Genomic DNA, 23,214 nt, shown 5'->3' with positions numbered 1-23,214 from the left:
GAATCACAGAAGGGCAATATGTAGCTTCTCAAGTTTGTGTTTGACTCGTGCTGTCAAATCTCCTTCCTGACCCTTACGAAACACTCTTACCCAAGAACACTCAGAGAGAAGAGTCAACATTAGTAAACTAAGAGCTCGTGGCTATAATTCCCTTCCTAGGGGCACAGTTGGAGTGTAGAGATGCTCACAGTGGGATGCAGGCATTGGGCTGACTTTGAGAGGACAGTGATTCTGGGTATCACTGAGAAGCACTGCTCCCCACACAGTTGCAGAGTGTGGGTAGGTGGTGACTGGGATGGTATTGTGCACAGGATTTTTCTTTCTGGTATTTGCCCCAGAAGATCCATTTGACACCTGACCTTCAACACACATCCAGTTCTTGCCAATGGCTTCTACACAACATCGTGATTCAAATCAGCTGGAATAAAGGCAGTTACCATGAAAACCCCAGAAAGGTTTGAAAAGTTTAAGTGCTATTTACAACGAGCACGGTTATGGTTTATAACAATGCACTTTTTGGGTTATTTCTTTTTTATTCTGATGGTTGGCATTCTCTCTCTCTCTCTCTCTCTCTCTCTCTCTCCCTCTCCCTCTCCCTCTCCCTCTCCCTCTCTCTCTCTCTCTTGCCCCGAGGAGTTTGGCAAAAGAAAAATCTTAAATCAGATTAGAAATATCACCTTCTCAGTTACATAGCTGAAACAGGAGGTCTTGATTTGCTCAAACTATATTTGTTCGAAGACAAATTTAACTCTAAATGGAGAAACTGCTCGAAGGTCAAGCTTTTCCTTGGTTACTTTGAAAGAGTTGCTAAAGCACTTTTGTCCCCATGGAAGCTGGGTTGACACCGGGAGGTGTTATTTGTGTGATTTCCCATGCCCATTTTCCACCTCTTAGTAACAAGGGAGAATTATGGCTGAAGAGAGCAAATGAATCCTTATGTGGGCATGGGCACAGCTGTGAACCAGCCACTCACCCACCACAGCAGAAGTAGACTGGCCTTTCTAGCACGCTGGTCTGGAGGGCATAGAGGACATTTAGGGCATGAGATTTGGCACCAGGGAGATCCAGACCAGTTCTTGCTCTGCCACATGCCTGTTGCCTGACCCTGAGTGAGTTACTTCATCACACTCTTATCACACTCGACCACACTTTCTATTTTGAAATAGGAATCAAAATGCCTATTGCTCTAAATGTCTTCGTGGAGTACATTAGTGACTATACATAAAGCGTCTTGAATCAGGCTGTAACTAATTAAGGTTTAAGAGCAAGCCAATCAAAAGGAAGAATCCAGGGGAAGACAAGGGACCAAAGGTGATCAGATGTGCTGAGATGTTTTTGTGTTCCGGTCAACCTGTGGCTCCTTTCACCTGAGGTCTCAGACTCTACCCTCTCCTCCTGCCCTTTCTCACCCATCCAAATGTGAAGGCCATCATTTCTGTGGCTACTGTGCTGGCCAATACTGATAGTGTCATCTTGACACTGTAGGAGAAGAACATCCGTGTGCATTTGTGAGGAAGTTTCTAGAGTTGGATAATCTAGGCCAGAAGACCCACATTAAGTGTGTGTGTGTGTGTGTGTGTGTGTGTGTGTGTGTGTGTGTGTTTTGACACTATCCCAAGGGATGGGGTCCTGGATTGAATGAAAAAGAGAAAGCAAATATAAACATTCACCTCTTTCTGCTTCCTGACAACAGTTACAATGTCACCAGCTGCCTCGTGTTCCTGCCACTGTGGCTTCTGGCCACCATGGCTTCCCTACTATGATGAATTGTGGCTTCAAACTGTGAGCCAAAGTAAATCCCTTAACTTGCTGCCTCAGTTGGTTTCTATTGTTGTGAGAAAAACACCATGACCAAAAGCAACCTGAAGGAAAGAAAGGGTTTGTTTCATCTTGTCCCAGTCCGACATTGAGGTGAGTGAGGTCAGGAGCACGGAGGCAGGGACAGAGGCAGAGGCCATGGGGGACTTCTCTACCAGCTTGTTCCTCATTGCTTATTCTACTTGCTGTTCTGTACAATTGAGGACCCTTCCAGGGGTGATGCTGCCCGCAGTGAGCTAGGCCCTCCTACGTCAATCATTAATCGAGACAATGCCCAATTGCCTATAGGCCAATCTTACGGAGACATTTTTCCCAATTGAGAAACTCTTTTCAGGTTCTGAATGCTACACAGCCTGAGAACTGGGGTCTTCCTGCCCATGAGGACTTTTCCCACTGTAAATGGAGATACAAATGACCTCGGCTTACTGACAACACTTCTGTGGTTTTCTCTCCTTCCAGCTCTGCTGCTGCGTTTGACTCTTGTCTCTTTTTGTCTTGTCAGAGTTTTATGCTATCTTAAATGTTCCAGTTGCCTCCAACCTCAGAGAATTTACATTTGTTCTTCTGTTTATTCCTTCCAGTTTCCTCCATGTCCTAAAGTTCATCTCTCAGCCTTCTTGAGAAATACCCAGTGTCTTATACTCATGGTTTCCTCATTTCTACACCACAGTATCAGGTGGGATATCATCAAACCTCTCCTACATACACATGTACACACACACACACACACACACACACACACACACACACACACACACTTAGTGTGGGTCTTCTGGACTAGGTTATCCAACTCTAGAAACTCCCTCACAAATGCACACGGATGTTCTTCTACAGTGTCAAGATGGCACAGTCAGTATTGGCCAGCACAGTATTAGCTCACCAGGCCATGATCATGCATTTCTTGCTCCTGCCTTGCTATTTCGGACTTTTCCAATCCTGTTGTTCATGACCCCATTGAAAACTGCTTGTTTCCATGAAGTAGTCTGTGACTACCTAAGCTCTCCCTCCCAGCTACATCTTATCTCTGAACTTCTAGCCCATTCCTAACAAACATGACTTCGTCCTGATGACTGCTGCTTGGTTTGCATAACCCTGTCTCTCAAAGTGGGCAGTGGATCTTGTTCCAAGTGCCTCATGAGGCTCAGCTCAGGACTAAGGGCACAGTAAATGCCCAGTCCTTCATAAATGCTTTGTGATTAATCAGTCAGTGCAGGGTTAGCACTGAACATGAAAACCTTGGAAAACTCAGTGGACATTAGACCCCAGAGTTAATTATTTGCTCTCTGCTCCCCCACTTCTCTGCTCCTCATGGCTTTCTCCAGCTTCAACTCATTTCTCTTCTTCCCCTCACACAGGGAGAGATACAAGCTATTCATGACAAAGGTGGAGCAGAAAATGTAGGATTATCGGTTTTCTCCCCAAGTCACAGTTAACGCTTCATTTGTCAAAGAAAGTGAACAGGATAGAGAAACACCGAGAAAGCTTGTGTCATGGAATAGCTTGGTAATATCTAGTGAGTTATTTATCCTCTATGAGGCTCTTTTATAGGAGCAGAAATCATGGTGAAAATACTGTCTTAAAGTCTTACTGGTAAATTATAGAGTGAGTAAAATGAGCTACAATATTGGACTGGTCATGCCTGAAGCAGATCGTGGCACAACCCAGGGATGGCCTGGACATTTTGTTCTGAAGGGATAATTCAGAAGGGTAAAGCGCAATCAAAGAAACTGATTCAAGTACAAATTTGTTGTTTTGTTTTATTTTGTTTGGTCAAGTGAGGGTTTGTCTGTGTAGCTTTGGCTGTGCTAGAACTAACTCTGTAGACCAGGCTGGCCTCAGATCTACAGAGGTCCATCTGCCTCTGCCTCCTGAGTGCTGGGATTAAAGTTCTGTGCTACTACCCCTGGCCCACATTTGGGAACTATAAGAGACGCAGACGGAGGAGAATTGTCTGGAATCCCAGTGGATCCAGGAGGAGCAAGATGCCAGCACAGCGCGGTGGCGCCATCAGTGTTAGTTGCATGAAACAAATCTATTAATTATCTTGCTGTTTTTCTAATTGGAGACTGGAAATCAGAGCACTGTAAAGTAGCTACCTATAATTCCTTTCCCCAAATCTTGGGAGTTAAATGTATTTTGGAAAATAGATTTTTATAACAGTAAGGAGTTCTATGCTGTATATTGTGTAATATTTCTAGTGTATATGTGCTTGAATAAAATATGAACACACTGTGAAACATATTGTATGAGTTTAAAATATACAAATAGGCTTGTGAGTTCAGACTGGATTCTGGGCCAAGAGATTTCTCATCAGGTCAAGCTATAGCCCCCATTATTATTTTAATTATATTTATATATGAGATGCCTCTCAATAACTTACATGTATAGACACTGACTAAACATACCAGGAAAGTTAGCATTTTCATCTCTTGGAACATTTAAAAATAATTTATCAGCACTACAACTTATTAATGTTGAACCTTCTGTCTTGGTAGGTTTTGAAATTGGACATTCCGATGAAAATATGTTTCCATACTACATTACACAATTTACTATGAGAAGTAATTATCTTGAAATTGTCTTTTTAGCATCCAGAGGTGGAAAAAAATGGTGGATAGCAATTTTTAAAATGTATTACAGAGCTACAATAGTCAATACAGTGCGTTTTTAGTGTGGAGATAGCACACTTATGGAATATGCATAATAGGGTAGGAGCCCAGGAGACAGCTGAGACAGTTCAGTGCCTGACAAACAAGTGGGAAGACCTTAGTTCCGATCTCGGGCACTGACGTTAACAGCTACAGGAAGAAAGCTGAGAGTAGTGTCTCAAGTCAGTAAACAGCACTCGCCAGGCAGAGGCAGATGCAGCCCTGAGGCTGGTGGGCAGCCAGCCTAAGCAGAGCGTTGAGCTGTGAGTTATGAGAATATGCCCATACTGTGGAGAGCAATGGAGAATACAGCTGAAGTCACCTTTAGGCCTCTGTCTGTGCATATTAACATTGTGTTCATTGTGCCACAGCCATTCAGTGGGTGAGAGAGCAGTCGCTTCAATAATGGTCGGTGCTGAAACAACTGATTTCTCCATACTGAAGAATGATGTGGAACCTTATTTCAACCCAAATACAAAAATTAATTTACAACCTATCAACAGACTAACTGTAAGAACTGAGGCCATGAAATCCTTAGATGTGAAGATAGGATAGATCTTCCTAATCTTGGATCAGGCCATGGTTCGGAAATATGGCAAGCCAACATAGACAACAAAAGAAAAGACAGATAAGTTGCACTGTATAAAAGTAAAGACAGGGTGGTAGTGCACGCCTTTAATCCCAGCACTCAGGAGGCAAAGGCAGGCAAGTCCCTGAGTTTGAGGCCAGCCTGGTCTATAGAGTAAATGCCAGGACAGTCAGGGCTACACAGAGAAACCCTGTCTCAAAAAAAAAAAAAAATTAAAGAGAGATGTGCATCAAAGGACTTTATGAAGAAAATGGCGCCTTGTGATAATGTGCCTGAAATTTTAGCTGTAGGTCTGTTGAGGAGGAACAATGGCGAATTTGAGGCTGAGAGAGGTTATACATAGAAACTACAATAAGAAGAAGAAGAAGAAGGAGGAGGAATCATAACAAGAAGGCCAAGGGATGAAGAAGAAAGGGGCAACTTAAAAAGTAAAAACATCTGTGAATTCACGAAACTGATAAAGAGCTGGTATTGGGACAAATAACTCTGAAAACTCAGCCATGAGTGTCAAACAACTCAGGTCACAGTGGGCAAGTGATTCAAGCAGGTAGACATTACTCCAGAGCAGATAAACAAAGGTGACCACAAGCACAGAGGAAGCCTCAGGCCATCATGAGTCATGAGGAAATGCCAAACATCTGAGTACTGCTACACGTTCCACGGCTGTAACCCTCACAGGCAAGAAAAGAAGTGGTGGCTGCCTTGGAAAGAGTGGGGCCTTGTGCATCGAACATCGGGTGGCTGCAGAAACTGGGGCAGCTGCTGTGGGAAACAGCTTGGCAGACCCTCTGCAAACTAAACATAGAAGTCTCAGATGATTCAGCAGTTCCACTTCTGATTATGGATCCAAATGGACTGCGGCAGACATTCAAAGACTGGTCCATGAATATTCATCTTGGCAAATATTCAAAACTAGCTCAAAGGTAACCGCCCAGCAGTGGATGGGTAGCTCAGTCAAATAGTGTATATCCACACGATGGAATATTAGCCTGTCATGAACGACAAGGTCACAACTCGAGTGACGTTCGCAAGAGCAGGCTATGGGAGGACATGTGGAAGGCCACATGTTGCGTGGTTCCGTATGGACACAGGACTAAGGTAGGGCAATCATACAGATGAAGGAGGATGGATGTCTGCCAGGGGCAAGAGAGGAATCACTGCTAATGGATACAGTTTCATATGGAGGAGATGGAGAAGAGCTAATTAGTGTGGTGGCTGCATAGCACTATCAGTGCACTGCCAGGAGCTGCTGAACTGACACTTTCAAGTTGTTAAAACAGCAAATCATATGTCATGTGAATGGTCAAATGGTCACAATTAAACACACACACACACATACACACACATGATGGAGAGACTTCTTGAGAACCTTCAGGAGTCTGAGGACTAAAACAATCATTATTTAAGATGTGGGAAGCCCAGTAGGTCTGGTGGCACACGCCCATCATCCTAGCATTTCGTAGATGGAAATAGGAGGATCAAAAGCTCAAGGTTATCCTTTACTACACAAGGAGGTTGAAGCCAGCCTGGGATGCCTGGAATATGGCTCAGTTGTTTCTAAGGTCCCCTATCACCAATGTAGACTGCGGGGCTACTGCTAAAACATTTCTCACAATAAGGGATGGATGCACATGGTCAGTTTGTGAACAGCAGGTTTCTAACTTGCAACTAGATGTCTGGCAATAAACTAAATGTGAACAGCACATTTAAAAAAAAGTGATCGTGCAAACTGTTCCCTTCTCAAACCCTTTTTGGGCAAAGGCTACTGCACTGCGGGCATTCCAGAATAACAACAACCCATGAGCCCAGGTCAGCTTCGCCTCCTTCCCTCTGGAAAAGGCAGGCTGCACTCCTTGCCACAGTCCTCTCAGGGCCTTCTACCAAGCGTCTGGAATTGACACTCCTGGTGAAGAGCGACCTGTGTTCTGATCTCCTTGCAGAGCTGCCAGCAGAAAGGGAGTGGGTGTGGGTGTTGCTTAGTGCTCGGGACTCAGGGTTTCTAGTTGGCTGTCACCAGCAAGGCACTACTTACATCCAGTGTGTATCTTGGATCTAGTTTGCACAAAATTCTGAAACTTGGTTTGGAAAGTAGAATGCAACCCCCTCTTCCCTTGGACAAACAGGCAGAGTCCAGAAGATGGGTGGTACCCTGTGGGTGAGAACTTGGGCTGGGGAATGAGGCCCTTCATACTGTCGTCTCTTGGAAGGCAGCCACACAGGGCCAGCAAGAACTCACTGATTCCCAGGTGGGCCTCAGTTTCCTTCAGTGTTGTAGCTTCTATCCTGAAGTCCAAGAATTGAATTAATTCTGTAAGTGGCGTCCACATACAGTGGCACAGAATGACACATATTCCCTACTGGTATGTTGAAGCTCCAGTCTTCAGTGTGGAGGAATTCGGGCAGGTGGGAAGTAGTTAGATTTCAGAGAGGTCATGAGGGTGGAGACTCGTGAGGAGTACTGGTGTCCTTATGAGGAGAAGGAGGTCTAAGTTTCCTTTTGCCATGTGAGGACCCAGGGAAGGTGACTGTGAGTCTGGAAACTGATCACACCTTCCCCTGAGCCCGGAGTCATCAGCCTCAGAGCTGTGAGGAGGAAATGATGCCATGTAGGCCACATCTGTGCTGCTCTATGATAGCCCCAGGCTCACAAGGACAGCTCTCCACCTGCTGCATAAAAGTACTCACAAGCAACACGGGAGCAGTGGGAGTTCACCAGACCTCAGAACACTTGACAAACTAGATAATGGATGAGGGTAAAAATGAGAGAAATCTATTAACCGTGAAATATATCCAGCCTGTGTATCATTGATTAATTCTAAAAGCTTCGATGATTTCCATAGCTAAAAATTACTGAGTTTACATTGTTTTGACTAGAATGGAGTAAATTGGAATTAATTTTAAAGAACTGGGCAATAAAATACCAGTTATTTTCAAATTAACCAGAACCACAAGGACTCCTTTGATGTCTACACAGAACAGAAGAAAGAAAGAAAGAAAGAAAGAAAGAAAGAAAGAAAGAAAGAAAGGAAGGAAGGAAGGAAGGAAGGGAGAGAGAGAGAGAGAGAGAGAGAGAAAGAAAGAAAGAAAGAAAGAGAGAAAGAGAGAAAGAAAAGTCAAAATTAGAAATACAGACCAAGCAGATGAAAAAACTAGAGAGTAAAGCATTAGGAGAAGAAGTGAGAATTTGCTTAGAGGAAGATGAATAGCTTTGATTGTTTCCAATCTTCAACAAGAGAGAACCAAAATACACAAACACTGTGGTCAAGCTGATATTGAAAAACAAAACTGTAAGCAGAAAATGAAAGAGAGAAGATCCTAGAGACTAAATTAATTAATTGGAGAACAAATGAAAATAATAAACTCAGAACCAGAGTTTGTTGAAAGGAAAAACAGAAAACCAAAACAACAGCAAAAGCCCCCAAGCAAATGAGGTCAGAAAATAAAGAACTCTTCCAGTTGTCGCAGTGACGTGGGAAGGAGGTTTGCGATATCTAAAGAGGAAGATGAGGAAGACACCCAGGAGAGGAGAAACTATACAATGCGATGCACAAATCCCAAATACTCACCTGCAAGGAGAGGGGAGAGGGGAAAATAAAATACAAATTATCAAACCTGACAATCAGAATAGATGAGTATCCATGGAAGGAATAGAAACGAGTCTCAGAGGCTTACATCCATAAAAGGAACGGAGCCCAAGTGTTTTATGGGGCAAATTTTTCAAAGCTTCAGGGCACACATAATTCTTACACTAGTTCAACTGTTACTGATGGTCCAAAAAAAATTCAATATGTTACAATTTGCTGGTACCCAAAAGGGGTCAAGATGACAGCTCAACTCCATGTGGATGCAGAAATACAAAGCAGAAGTAAATATTTAGAGGGGCAGCTTCCTACTCACACAGAACCTAAGCCAAGGATGTCAGCTAGGACATGGTATAAAAGATTTTTAAAAAACCCATGTTTGATAGATCCAGTTTTGATGGAACTTCATTCCAAAACAGAAATGAATTGAAATGCATTTTAAACTGGGGCCTGAATGGTCCCTTTTTGGGAGACCTGTAATTGAATTAGAGCAGCAGCAACAGTTCCGAGATGGGTCCAGAAGCACACAAGCTTCCCAGGAAGACTGGGTATCTAAAAGTGCACGGTATAATTTTGAAAGAGTATTCACTCAGGAGTCATAAGCCAGAAGGTCTTAAACTGATCAACGTCCTTTATAGTTTGTAGGGAAACCGAAGGATTAAAGGAAACCACAGTATTAGAAGGGCACAGTTATTCGATTAATGCAGCATCAGCACTAAAGCATGAATGGGATGGAAATAAAACAGATTCAAGATCCCTTTTACTATGACAAATGACATTTTCAAAGTACGATAGCGTCTGATGGATTACTCAATAAATCTGTGGAGACAGATCTAAAACCATTTTAAAATTAATACACTTATGTGTCATTTACCAAAATGCGAACAAAACCTTCCAGATAGACAATGCATGATGCTTTGAAAGAAAATAAGCTACCCGAGTCCTGCTGGGTAAGCTCCTTCGAGTATCCCCAGAGGACACATTCCATGAAGAAATGGATTAAAACATTTGATGGCATAACTATTTTCTATGTTTACATGACTGAAAACAAACAAGTCCCAGAAAAATGCAAATGAAAATGATCCCCAAGTATAAGGATTATAGAAACATTTCCATTCTTCTTTTAAAGCCCATTTTTGTCTCTCAGCAGCCTACTAGCTATGGTTATTTTACAGAATCTGGGGGCCACCCTGGGAAGTGGTGACAACATTCACCGAGGGTCCCATTTATTTGCCAGAGGAAGAGGCCTTGTCTCTTTCTACTCTAAAGGACTGTGAAGATATGGTAGAAAATGGCAGGTAGTCACTTGTTCTGAGCTTCTCCTCAGCACAGATTGGGGAACCATTAAAATTATCTGAAGACGAGAGAACTGGGGAGCCAATCAGGGATAGAGAGCACGTCTTGGGCAGCACAAGTGTGCAAGAAGCCCACAGCTCTCTTTGCACTGAGCCCAGAATAAAAACTGTGCAGCAAAATTGGCTCAGGAATTTACCAAAGGTGGGCAAGGGGACTCTTGATACTGAGTGACCCCCTGCCCAGTGGCAATAGGGCAAGTGGACCCTAGCTATGGGCCAGTGGGATCACAGTCAGACCTTTAGGGTCTATAGTCATAATGAGGATAGGGTGTGGCAGGGTCATTGGGGGAGCAGCGGTCTGTGGAAGAGCAGTCCCAGGTTCATCAGGTGTGAGAGTTAGAGACTAGATATCTGAGGGCCAACCACTGGGCTAACCCACCTCACCTTGTTGAACACTAAAAATACACAAACTAATAAGACAAATTTAAGACCATAGTGTATCTACAGAAACATCCTGTAGCAGGTTCCATAAAACCTTGCTGCCTAGACTGGCATGCTGGGGACCTTCAGGAAGTGGGGATTTACAGAAGGTCCTGAAGTCATGGAGGGTGAGCTCCAAAGGGGTTAGGGAATTTTTGTTCTCTCATCTCTTGGCTGATTTTCCGGCTCCTGGAGTTAAGTACTTGTTCTGCCACACTCCCCATCATGGCACACTGTCTTTATCTGAGGTCCAAAGCAATGAGGTTACCAGACTTTAGACCACAATCTGCTGAGCCATGCATGAGAATCAACCTTTTTTCTTTATAAATTCATTGCCTCAGACATTCTATTATAGTATGGAAAGCTGACCAACTCACTCTCTTATTTCCTGCCCTGGATAACCCTGGAGTTCTACAAGAGCTGGCATAGTCAGTATGTTTGAACAAAGTTCTAGAAGGTCAAGTCCTCTGCTCTGAGGACTCATGTCCTCCGCTCTGAGGACTCATGTCCTCCAAAGTGTGTATGTTGACATCTTAGCCCTCAACAGAATGGTATTAGAAGGTAAGGGTTTTGGTTGGGATGAAGAAAAGATTCCCGAAACTCCATTCTTCCACCTTGACAACTAGAACAATGTAAGAACCAGAACACAGAGTCTCACCCCTGAGCCTGCTGGGGCCTTTTTCTTACACCTACCAGCTTCAGAACCACGGGGTGTAAGTTTCTGTTGTTCAGAAATAACCTGGTGTGGAAGGGCATCAAAGTAAACCAAGGCACCAAGTCATATGAAGGATACAGGGTAGGTAGGATGATACGAAATGATCGGATCTGAGGGAGCTAATTTGGGATACTATTAAGTGTGGGAGTGGCTGTGTGTGTGTGTGTGTGTGTGTGTGTGTGTGTGTGTGTGTTGCTGTGGAAATCTGAAAGATCAAATGTTTCTTTGGAATATAAAGCAGCTGCGTTTTCTCAACCCATCTGAGTTCTGCAGAAGGCAGACAAGCCAGTATTTATGAGTGATTACTGAGGACAATGAAGGAGAAAAGTGCCCTCAAAGCACAGACAAGCAATTTTGTCAGAGGGAAAAATATTAATGACTACTACAAATGTGGAAAGAAATGTTCGAATAGCAGAGAAATCTGCTATTAAAAGTGAAAGGCCACTATGTATGTGTCAGACTGGCAAGCTAAATAGTAGGGTGGGAAGAGAAGAAACTCATTAGACGAAGAAAATGTTTCAGAAGATATTCTCTTCCTCACCTCAAAGTGCTGAGGTAAGGCCACAGCAGTGTGTTCCGTAGGTGGTGCCTACACAGCCAGCCTGGAACTTGCCAGACTACACAGGCTTTGAAAGACTCAGCTATTGTTCACAGCACTGCAGGGGTCACGGCCAATAGCTTCCCAGCCCACTGTGTATTCCTTTGAATATGACAAGTATATCTTCAAAACAAATTTGTCTTCTGGAGGGAGGTGAAGTTCATTTAAAGCCAACCGTGGCTATACTGTTTGTGACGATGAGGCACATTTTCTTGTAAATCAGAGCTCAGGAGGTGCTGACCAAGGAGGAACCCCAGAGGCATGCAGAGCCCCGGAAGGAACATGTGATACAGACCGTATCTGGCAGGAGACAGATAGCTTAGCCCGTCCAAGGCAAAGCTCTCCCAACTGGTCTAGCCACAATCTTACGTTCATCTTTGAGATGTTGACATATGAACTTGTCATTTCTGTGCCCTGGCTGTCATCGGTTTAAAAACAACTTGTAGAAATGACTCTCAAACCTTGCCTGATCTGGCACTACTCTTTGCAGCTTCATACATGGATTAACTCTGACCACAGTGACCATCTGAAAAGACCCTGTGGACATCTGGTTGGCCCTGCCAGGTTCTTTGCACATTCTGTTTCCTCCTGTCCCCCTTTTAGACAAGACTGGCCCTTGAACTAACTTTATAGTGGGCAATGATCTTGAACCTGCTGAACCTCTTGCCTCTACCTCAGAGTGTTGGGACTCTAGGTGTGTGCCTCCATGTCTGGTTTATTCAGTGCTGGGGATGCAACCTAGGGCTCAGGAATGCCAGCTAAACATTCCACCAATGTTGCCATATACCCAGCTCTTCCACTCACTTTGAACCACTAGTGATCAGCCAGTTATATAGATCTTGGCTCAAAGGTTAGGTCATTCTGGGAGAGAATTGCAGCCCTTGGTGGCTAGGACTACCCTAGTCCACTGTATGGATTTTAAGGTACCACCCAGAGCCACTTTCTAGCATCATATACAATTCAGAGTTGTTTGTGTGGGTCTCACTCTGGACATTGGAAACTAGCAGGAAGGAAAATAAAGGACTTTAGGTGTTGTGCTAAGCCCAGCTCATGGCAAATTCTCAATGTAGCTGACAGATAGAAGGGAGAGGCTGCTTCACACACTTGGAGCCAGTACTTGGCACTATCATTATAACCCTCCATCCCCATCCCTATATGTATTCCTTACTCCTGTATCAAGAGACTGGTCTGCTTCTCTTCCTTTGGGCTTAGGCCAGTCTCCTGACTTGCTGTGATCCTGAAAGAGAGAGCACTGATGTTGGGCCAGAGGTGGATGCAGTTTGTTGCACAGATGTCTGGTAGCTAATGCTCTTTGATGGGAGACATATGGTCTCACTATAAGAAAATTGATTTATAGCACTGGAGGCTACCATGAAGGCCAGCCAGTCCTGACCACCAGTCAGGCTGAGCTCTGACTTATGTCTACAGACACAGTTCAGATGGATTGCAGCCTGATATGGATGTCTCCAGAGAGGCTCTGCCAGACCCTTACTGATACAGATGAGGATGTTTGCAGCTAATCATCAGACGGAGAACGGGAACCCCAAAGAAGGAGTCAGGGGAAGGACTGAAAGAGCTAAAGGGGTTTGCAACTCCATTGGAAGAACAACAATACCAACCAACCAGATCCCTCAGAGTTCCCAGGGGCTAAACCACCAACCAAAGAGTACACATGGAGAGACCCACGTCTCCAGCCACATATGTAGCAGAGGATGGCCTTGTCTGGCTTCAATGGGAGGAAAAGCCCTTGGTCCTGTGAAGGCTTAATGGCCCAGTGTAGGGGAATGCCAAGGTGTTGAGGTGGGAATGGGTGGGAGTGAAAGCATCTTCATAGAAGCAGGAGGAGGGGGGAGAGGAGAAAGGGGATAACATTTGAAACGTAAATACATAAAATATCCAATAAATTTTTTTTAAAAAAAAGATGGATGCAGTCTTTTGCCAGTGCTTTTGGCTGGCAAGACCTCATTCTTTTCTATAGTACCCATGGGCCTGGTCCCATGTTACCTACAGGAAAGCAATGATTGACACCTGTTATCTGGGCACCCACTGAGGAACCAGCCATTATGTGACATTTAAAAGCTATTCTACGAGTTGGTGCTTTCAATTGGCTGTGTTCTCACTTATCACTGTCTGAAGTTCCGCGTGTCTCTAATTGTTCTAACTTTCAGGGATTCCTTGTGATTGTCGGTGGGTCTCTAGCTACCTAAAACATAATAGGCAGCCTGTGAAACTTTATGGAGTAAACAAATGCTTTCCTTCTGCTTCCATGTAGTAAGCATCTCACCAGCTCTTCCTTCACACGGGCATCCCAGTTTAGAACACACTCTCCCTCCTTGCCATGTCTCCTGTCTTCCAGGAAGCTAATTCTCAAATGTTCTCTGCCTTTATAAGTCAAACTCCAACCCAATTCATTGGATCCTTTGATGCTGAAGCAGTGGTGGAGGTCCAACAGCAATGCCAGGCATTGTATTGAAACAGCGTACTATATGCAGATTTCAGACATGTAATCATATGTTTGATAAATGTCCCCTTCACTTCCTGTTTTCTAATGCTCTCTCCCCCTTACACCTCCAGGGACATCCCCCATCCATGGCAACAGCCACACACCCATGGCAACAGCCATATGTCCACACATCCACAATGAGTTGTATGAATTTTAATAAGATCAGTAATCTTTGTCATTTGCTCTGAGCTAGGCACTACAGGGAAACCCAGTCTGTATGGTGTCCCTTGTTTTATGAAAAAGTCGAGCTGAGGTCTAAATCTTAGGCCCCAGGAAGTAGTAGGAGACAGACAAGGAGTCAAATTCCAAAGATGATGACATCATGCAGTTGCTGGCCTTCCCTGGGGGTCAGTCTCCACCCTTCCTTTGCTCAGCAGAGGACTAACACTTTCCTAGTCTCTCTGGCATCAACACTCACTTTTTACAAGCTGTTACTGCCAAGTCAGAATGTCTGATAGCAGCCACCAGAGTCACCTCCCTTAGCTGAATGGCTTCTGAGCTTCAACCAAACATTTGGCTTGCAAAAAGGAAACAGGACAAGCAAGGCTTAGGTTAGAAAGCAGTCCTGTTAGATTCTCACCCACAGACACACTGGTCAATCCAGCATATACCCCAGGCTCAGTGGAAAGGAGCTTGGAGGGAAGGAATGTGTTATAACAAAGGCAGAATACAATCAATCAATCAATCAATCATCAATAAATCAGTCACTAACCTGCTCCTGGTCTCCAGTTGGGGATTTTTGAAAGGCAAGTGTCTCTTAAAGCCCAGGCCACTCTCGAGCTCATTGTAGTTTGAGTGTCATATAGCAGAAGGTGATCTTGAACTCTTGATCTCCCTCACACCACCAGTCAAGTGCTGAGACTACAGGTATGAGCCATTGAACCTCGGTGTTCAGGAACTTTTGGTGATGAGATAGAACTTACTCATTTGACTTCCCTTAGATAGCCTGCATGTGGGTGTTTCACATCCCAGCTCGGCATATCTGCCTCCTTCTGGACTCTGCTTTATTTCTAATCTTTACAATCTTGGGCCACCAAGTGTGGATTGATACCTCTTCTCTTGGGGATTGATAACATAATGGCCTACTTACTTTTCTGTTCACATCTTGTGTGTAAAAGGCACTTAAGGCTGCCAATGAAAACAAGTTACATCTCCCTGATGGCCCAGTCAAGGTCCTGCTCTCTTAACCTGCTCCATCAGCAGTGCTACTTCTAGAAGCTTCTACAGTGACTTCCAGATGAATGAAACTGCTATATTCCTCAGCACGGGGGACTGATGCTGCATCTGTCTTTCAGGCCCATGTCTTTTTAATTAACTTTCCAGGCCTGGAAAGCTAGTGTGTGCTGAATGCGTCTTTCCATTCTTTCTGCTTTGGTGGCTGGGACTTATCACCTATCCATAACTCCTGGGAGAAACACCACCATATTCATTTGGTGTGAAGAGGAAATTGCCAATCACACATTGGTGAGTTTAGGGGTCTTCTGGTCCAGTAAGCAGCTTCTTGACACACTGTGAAGTATAGGTTTTCAATTTTCTTCTGTGTCTGTCTGTCTGTCTATCTATCTATCTATCTATCTATCTATCTATCTATCTATCTATCTACCTACCTTCTTACTTACTTTCAATTTATTTTTAAAGCCAGAAGTCCCTCTGTCATAACATCTTTACTTCAGTATTATCAACTCCTCGAGAGTGCAGTGCTTAGGAGAAGACTCAAGTTTCAAACATCCACCTACTCTCCGGGACACCAGGATCTAGGTAACCACACTCCATCTCCTTTAGAGCCCCAGTCACCAGCACAACCCTAAAGTCCAGGTATCCATCATCTCTGACTTTTTCCAGCATCTGCTCTGTGTGGGTCCCAATCTGACTTCATTGGCGTTCATCCCTCTCAAATATGCCTATCCACCCTCAGTCACACCCTATATCCCTCAGTCACTAGCTCTGGGAGAGCATGGTGTAGACTTCTTTCCTGCTTGGTTTCAGATTCATGACCATAGATTCCAAACAGGCCTTTGGGCCACTGGTGTGTCTTGACTAAATTTTCATAATATACAGACTCTCATTCCTAAGAGAGCTCGTGTCTTTTTCCTTGCTATTCAATGACAGGCTCCTTGTTCCTTCTCTCTGCTTAGTTCACTGGGGATATTGAAGTGCTCTGAGAGCTCTCTAATGTTCTCCTTCTCCTTCTTCCTGTGGTGCTCACATCCCTTGACTGCTTTGCCATTTCTCACTTTTGGGCACTTCTCTCTAATCTTGCCTATGCCATTTGCGTCCCTCTCTATCTGATCTTTCCCATCAGAATATAAACATCAAGGTCCGTCTTCCCTTCTGAGAATTGCCCCTGGCTTTCTCAAGCAATACCATTTCCTAGTGCCTCTAGCAAACACTTCCTAAGAGTTGTCTGTCTTCCCTCATCCCACTTGATCTTCTATTCTCCCTGGAGGATGCACAGCAGGGCTTCTGTTCCCACTACTCTACAGAAGCCATCAGCCTCACCTGACTGCTGTCCACCATTAAGGACACCAAGTTGTCTTCCAGAGCTGTGTGTGACACAATTGTCTCTTTATTTTTCTTAATTTTCCTCCCACCTCTTGGGTTACATACACTCTGCCTTCCCTGTGTTGCCTGCTTCTCTCTTGCTGTATACATTGGTGTGTCCAAGGTTTTACCCTTAGCCCGTGTCCCCTCGAAGCTCCCAGTTCACATATCTTCTGCCCACCTGGCAGACACTCAGATGTCCAAGGGGCATTCTCAGCATAGTGGGAGCAATGCTCCGATGTCCCTCCTTCCCCAGCCCCTCCCCTCCCTTCTCATTCTCCATTCTTTTCAGTCCCGGTCAAATACATCACCATTGACTCAGTTCTGGACTTAAAATTACACTTGATTTCTTAACCCTGTGCCCAGCTCTGCCTTTGAGGGAAGTGCAGAGTGTGGTCACTTGCACAGTATACCAGAGCTCCAGACCTTCAGCCTCCTAACTGGTCTCCTTGTTTGCTTGCAATAGGCCACTCTCTATCTGGCTATCACAATAATCATTACAAAATACAAGGTGAGTCACTCAGCTGCTAAAACCCCTCCAACAGCTTCCAATCACAAGTATCCAAAGTTTACTTCAACAACAACTAAAGACACCAATGATGTTACCTTATCTACCCTTTTTTTTTTTTTTTGTCCTTGCTTCTTACCCTTGCTTAAAAGCATGTGAGGCTCTCCCATATTTGCAGCCACTGTTCCCTCTGCCAACCTGTTCTTCCCTCGGGATTTTGCAAGGTTAGTTCAGTCAGGGCTCTGCTCAAATATCCCCTGCACTCCACAGTACTTCTCAGTGCTTATTGGTCTTTCACATTTTTAGGGCATATGTGCACGTGTCTATTTTCATGAACAAAGCCACCTTTAGTGGCTGAAACAAGGGTTCACCTAGCATTTGTGGAGTGAGTAGGGGCAACTAGAATAGTGTACACTCCTAGAAGCAGAAAGAGAAGGAGCGTGGGAAGAAAAGTAGGCAGAATGGCTAGAGCAAAGAGTGTTGGTCCAGTAACCTCAAAGCTCCAACATCCTGCCAGGAAGAGTTAGGAACAGGGACAGGCAGGCACAGGAAGGCCATTGTAGGGTCAGCCTCTTCAGTAGTCCTGTTCCACAGAAATCCTGCAACTGTAGAAAATGTCTGTGCCTCTACTGTCTCAAAATGTAGGTACTGGCCACAGCTGGTCATTGAGTACTTGCAAAGTAGCTAGTGGAATTGAGAGATGGAAATTGGGTATAATTTAATTTTAATGCACTTTTAAACAGCTACATGTGTGTGGAGGATATAGTGTTGAGAAGTGTCTTTATTGCATGTGTGGTGGCAAGATAACAGGTATTGAAAAGACTGGTTAACATCTGGGGCACCATTGGTACTCAAAAACTAGTCCTGTTATTCTGACACGGAGTTGCAGAGTATGGTACCGTAATTGATACAGGGTTCAAGGGCCCTTTAGAGGGCACATTTGCTATGATTTTGAGTTTGTTTTGTGTTTGGTGGTAACCAGCATGTGAGTCTGTATTTTCGTTTACAAACTAAAAATAGCGAAGAAGTGCTTTGGAATTGCAGGAAGGCCTTTTGGAGAGAGCAGACTGTCCCAGCGGATTGACTTGTTGACACTTACAATGAGCTAATTAATTTTGACAATGGCTAATTTTGCATCTGCAAAGGTTGGATTCGCCACATTGTTGTACTGTTTTCAAGCTGTCACCTGCAACTTCCAGGATGGTTTTGGATAAGAGTGGTGTCTGTTTTCAAACTCATTGCTCAAATAAAAGAGTATTCGCTCGATGGGGTTTTTAATGGGGAATTCTTTATGGAGTTTTAATTAGTTTGGACATGAAAAAAATGTTTCTGTTGTGAGTGGCTTGCCATATTCTCTTCCATACTGAATTTGAGAACAAAATGAGCACAGCCAGAGCCTACGCAGAGACTAACACATCTGACCCAGCCATACAGTCCGGTTTGCCCAGAACAAGCATAGTGTGTAGTTTCAAGCCAAGAGGACTTTTGTCCCCACCCATAACAGAACAGGAGCAGTATCCAGTAGTCTGCTTGGGGGACTCTAAAGAGACTGAATTGATTTAAGTTAACATTAAGAAAAGTTGACATTCTCCTTAAAAGCCAACAAATCTCTAGCAGCCAGTCAGTCACCTTCTTTACTGAATCTGACAAAGTGCCCTAGGACCCAATGCAAAGAAGACTAGGGGGATAAAAGAGGAGAAGAAACTCGAGTTCCCAGCAGGAAGTCCTTCCTGTGCCTTTGAAATGCAGATCCCTCTTCCTCCATAGCGGGTGGGTCTCCCACTGAGACTCCCCACCCAGTATCTGTAAACAAGGGGCTGAGAACACTCACCAATGGGCATCACTAGGAAGAACGGCAGCCAGCAGAGGACGAAGCAACCCACCACGATGCCCAGCGTCTTGGCAGCTTTCTTCTCTCGAGAAAACTTGAGCAGCCTCACTGAGAAGTGAGTCTTATTCTTGGCACTGCTGACTCCGCCGCCTTCTGCAGGGACATTTTTACGGTGGATGCGGAGCGTCACTTGCTCTGAGTCTGACTTGTCCGTCTTGAGGCCGGACTTGAGGCCCCGGCTTTCTCTCTTGGCTACTACGTAGACTCGACAGTACATAACCAGAATGATGGCCAGTGGCACGTAGAAAGAGCCCAGCGCTGAGAACAGCACGTAGCCCGGCTCCTCATTGATCTGGCAGATGGTCTCATCCTCTGGAGCCGGCTGCCTCCAGCCGAACAGGGGTCCGATGGAGATGACCAAAGAAAGCACCCAGACGCAGAGCAGAGCCCTGACGCCCCTCCTCTGGGTGACAATGGTGGGATAGCGCAGCGGGTAGCTCACACCAATGTATCGGTCGATGGAGATGATGCAGAGGCCCATGATGGACGCTGTGCAGCATAAGACGTCCACGGCCGCCCAGATATTGCAGAACACCCTGCCAAAGGCCCAGTAGCCCAGGATCTCAAAGATGGCAGAGAAGGGCAGCACAGTGGAGGTGAGGAGGAGGTCTGCCACAGCCAGGTTGACAATGTAGTAGTGAGTCACGGAGTGCAGATGCCGATGACAGGCCACTGAGAGGATCACTAAAATGTTCCCCAGGACTCCGAAAATGATGAGGCCCCCCAAGATCACCCCAAGCAGAATGGCCTTAGAAATGTTCACCGGAGCTGGTGGGTGGGTGCAGTTGGAGCCTTCCGAAGCATTTTCAGAGAGAAGCACCATGGTCTCAGGGAGGGGGCAAGGTCAGGCTTTGGATGGCCACCCTCCAGGAGTGGGGGTGGGGCCTGTGCGAAACCGGGTGTGAGGAAGCCAAGTCAAAAAATCTCAGCTCGGGGGACTCCTGACAGCTGGGTTGGGCTCCGGTAGGGAGAGAACACACCTGTTGCAAACCACCCTGGGCAGCCTTGGAAACCCTCAGAGGGCCACGTTAAGGTACAGTGCATTAAAGGTGACATGGCCAGGGGCGCTCTGGGTTTCTGGGGACACCTTCCCAAGGTTTAAAAGGACAGGCTGCGGAAGCAACCTGAAATTACAAAAATCTGCTTTTCTGTGCAGTCTGATCCATTCTGTGCATCCACACAATTAGAAATTCACAAGTCTATGACCAGTCTTTGCTGAAATGGTAGCTAAGTGTGGCTCGGCCTTCGAAGCTCAAGGCAGGGACGCTGGGCATATGGGTGCTGCAGACGACCCGCAGTTACTCGCCACTTGTCCGCCCATCTATGGGATGTCGCTAGCTCCAGCGTCTAGGAGTTCTGGCTAAGTGACATGGGTCTGAAATATTTGAGGAGACCGTAGTGGCCCTGGAGCTTCGTTTATCTGAATCCAGCTGAAAATAAAAAGCACAAAGAAAACGGCAAACCATGAGCCAGGCTCCCTGGACAGCCAGGCCCTGGGGAGCTCGCCCAGTAACCAGACTCCTGCTGGGAGCCCGCCGCTCTGCAGTCCCTGAGTGGCTTTGGGCTGCCCTGACGTAGGCAAAACGGGACAAAGGAGAGGACTGCGTGCTCTGTCCCCCTCTGCAGTCCTCCCCTCTGGGAAGCTGCCTTCAAATGTTTCACCTTGTCTTGGCTGACCAAGTTCAAAATCCAAATCAAAAGCAATAAAAAAAAAATCAAAACAATCTCCCCACCTCAAATAATGACAACAAAACCCCAAGCTGCAGTAGCTGGAAACTGAAATTCGAGAAATAGGTTGAAGAAAATAAAACCCTGAAACGCCCCCTTCCTGCACCACCTTCACAGTTCCACATGCTGGAGTGCAGCTGAGGTTGTTTCACAGAGGCAAGCCGGTGGAATCTGGAGGATCCTCCGTGTCGCCCTTTGAACAGGTTGCACCATAGTCACCTGGAGAGGGCGGCCTGGGAGTGCGAACCTCAGAGGGTACTGAACCGCAGGGCCACGCGCACGCTCACTCCCGCGGAATTTGCGCTGGTGGGAGCAGAGCGCGCGGGTCTGCCAACCAGCCAAGCCACGCTCGAGAAAGAGCAGGTTCCCAGCAAAGCCAATCTCCAGGGCTAAACAGGGCCCCGGGTGGATTCAGGCAGGATTTCCAAGGGGCGCCCGCTCTAGGGATTCCAGTATCAAGCCACACCCGGGCTTTCTGGGGACCTGGGTGGGAGTACATTACTCCTCGGACCAGGCTCTGCAAGTAGCAGTCACTGCAGATTTCCTAAGGGACTTAAAAAATCAAGCCCGCGTGCCAGCAGTCGGGGATGCCTGGGATTTTCTGGGCTAGGGTCATGATCTACCTAAATAACCCGATTTCTGCAAAAGGACCAGACCAGAAGACATGAGAGGAGGGTTGGGGGTTGGGGACCTGCATACTTTGTCTTTTGGGGTTGGGCCCTAAGGCAGGGATCTCAGGAGCAGGCTGCTGTGAAAATCACAAGTTCAAGCCCTCACAGGTGATAACCGAATTATGCCACCACTGCGGAGACCGCTTCCTCCCATCTGGGGTCTTATATGGGTTAAAATGACACTTGTTAACTAGAAGGAAACTCCCCATGGCAAATCAGGGAAATCTGGTGGTTTGGGGTGCTGGTATCAAACCCGGTCCCAAAGCGGAGATGCAGGGCTAAGTGGAGGTCCTGGGGCACACCAGTCTACCCCACAACCCGGCCCTGCGGGATGCCGGCGCTCCGCACCCCGCACCGCTGCGCTACTCACCTGCTGCGCGGCTGCGGAGGCCCTGGCGCCAGGAGAAGCGGACCTTCAGTCCTTGCAGCGCCGGCTGCTTCTCTGCAGGAGAATGGGGCGTGGGGGGGGGGCAGTCTCCAAAGACCAAGACCCAGTCCTTAGCACCCGCTGACTCACCCCACACACCACTACCGAGCACCTCAAACTCCGGGCTCGCTTCTGTTTCTCCCGGATCTTTTAAAAATAAAGACTGAAAATAGAGAAAAGAAATGACAAATACAGCGAGCCAATAACTCCACGATCACCAGTTTGATATTCAGTTTCTGGACACCAGAAAAGAGCGGCTTGGAACTTTGCGGCTCGGGTTGACGTAGTACAAGGCAGGCGGTAGCCTAGCGAGTACCGTAATCTCCAGCTGTTACCGTATTCCTCTGCAGCAACCCGCACAAATCTCGTAAAACTCGGGGTTATTGTCCTTCTCTTTCTTACTTAGAAAGTGGATTCTTCTCTCTTCCTCTCCGTTTCTCTGTCCCCTTTCCACCTCCCCCTCTCCTCCGTGTCTTCTCTTCCCATTTACCACTTCCTCTCTTCTATCCCCCCCTTCCACTCTAGATCCTTATCCCCCTCCCTCTCCTTCCCTTTTCTGGGTCTCCACCTATCAATAGGCTGATTTTTACATAAAAAAAAAAAACAAAAGAAAAGAAAGAAAGAAACAAACAAACAAACAAATAAACAAAAACCAAAACCAGACTCCCTTTCCAAGTTTTTTACTGAATAGATAATGTGCTCACCGAAATTCTCCTAAGGTTACTTTGAAAAGTTTAGTCCAAGTCCCGGCCCGGGTTCGTTTTAGACAGTAAGTGTGAGGCTGGCGGTGGCAAATGTGGTGGTGCTTGACAGTATTTGCAGGTGTCTAAAAAGTTCATAAACCCAGAGACTATTCCTTAGATTTGATCGCAATAGTTCAAGGAAAATAAAGTCTTTTCAAATATGACCCGCCTTCTTTCACTTGGTTACATAGTTTTAAAAATTATATTCTCTCAAGGCAGTCTCTCGCACAACTAGTGTCTCTAAGTGCATTTGTTTCAGGTTCTCAAAAGAAAATATAACCAAATATAACCTTGGAGGAGAGTTTCCCCTCTTCCGTTTTCTTTTCTTTTCTCTTCTTCTTCTTCTTCTTCTTTTTTTTTTTTTTTTTTTTTTTTTTTTAGTGGAGCGCTCACACAACCGATTTTATTATTTATCTCTTCTGGACAAATTCCATGCTCTGCTTAACTTAGGACTACGTGAAGTCAAAAGAATTTCAGA

General features: G+C 45.6%; 1 protein-coding gene across 7 annotated transcripts in view; it reads right to left on the bottom strand.

Moving 5' to 3' along the window:
• Window positions 1-22,419, bottom strand: part of Adra1a (adrenoceptor alpha 1A) — a 105,769-nt gene extending 83,350 nt beyond the window's left edge. For 2 of the 7 annotated variants that reach the window (XM_006252109.5, XM_063274182.1), the window contains exons 1-2: window positions 21,937-22,419; window positions 19,108-20,597 (exon numbers count right to left, since the gene is read on the bottom strand). In XM_006252109.5, coding sequence (XP_006252171.1) covers window positions 19,108-19,990 — 883 coding nt within the window. In that variant the 5' untranslated portion in view covers window positions 19,991-20,597; window positions 21,937-22,419. Of the gene's footprint in view, window positions 1-19,107; window positions 20,598-21,936 lie in introns of those variants that run through there. The other 5 variants (XM_006252107.5, XM_039093213.2, XM_063274181.1 and 2 more) reach the window with 4 other exon arrangements.
• Window positions 22,420-23,214: the final 795 nt, after the last annotated feature.

The sequence above is a fragment of the Rattus norvegicus genome, chromosome 15 (genome assembly GCF_036323735.1).
Source record: "Rattus norvegicus strain BN/NHsdMcwi chromosome 15, GRCr8, whole genome shotgun sequence".
In the NCBI taxonomy this organism is placed as follows: Eukaryota; Metazoa; Chordata; class Mammalia; order Rodentia; family Muridae; genus Rattus; species Rattus norvegicus.
The sequence above is the reverse complement of the archived record's forward strand: the minus strand, read 5'-3'. Positions and strand labels throughout refer to the sequence as shown.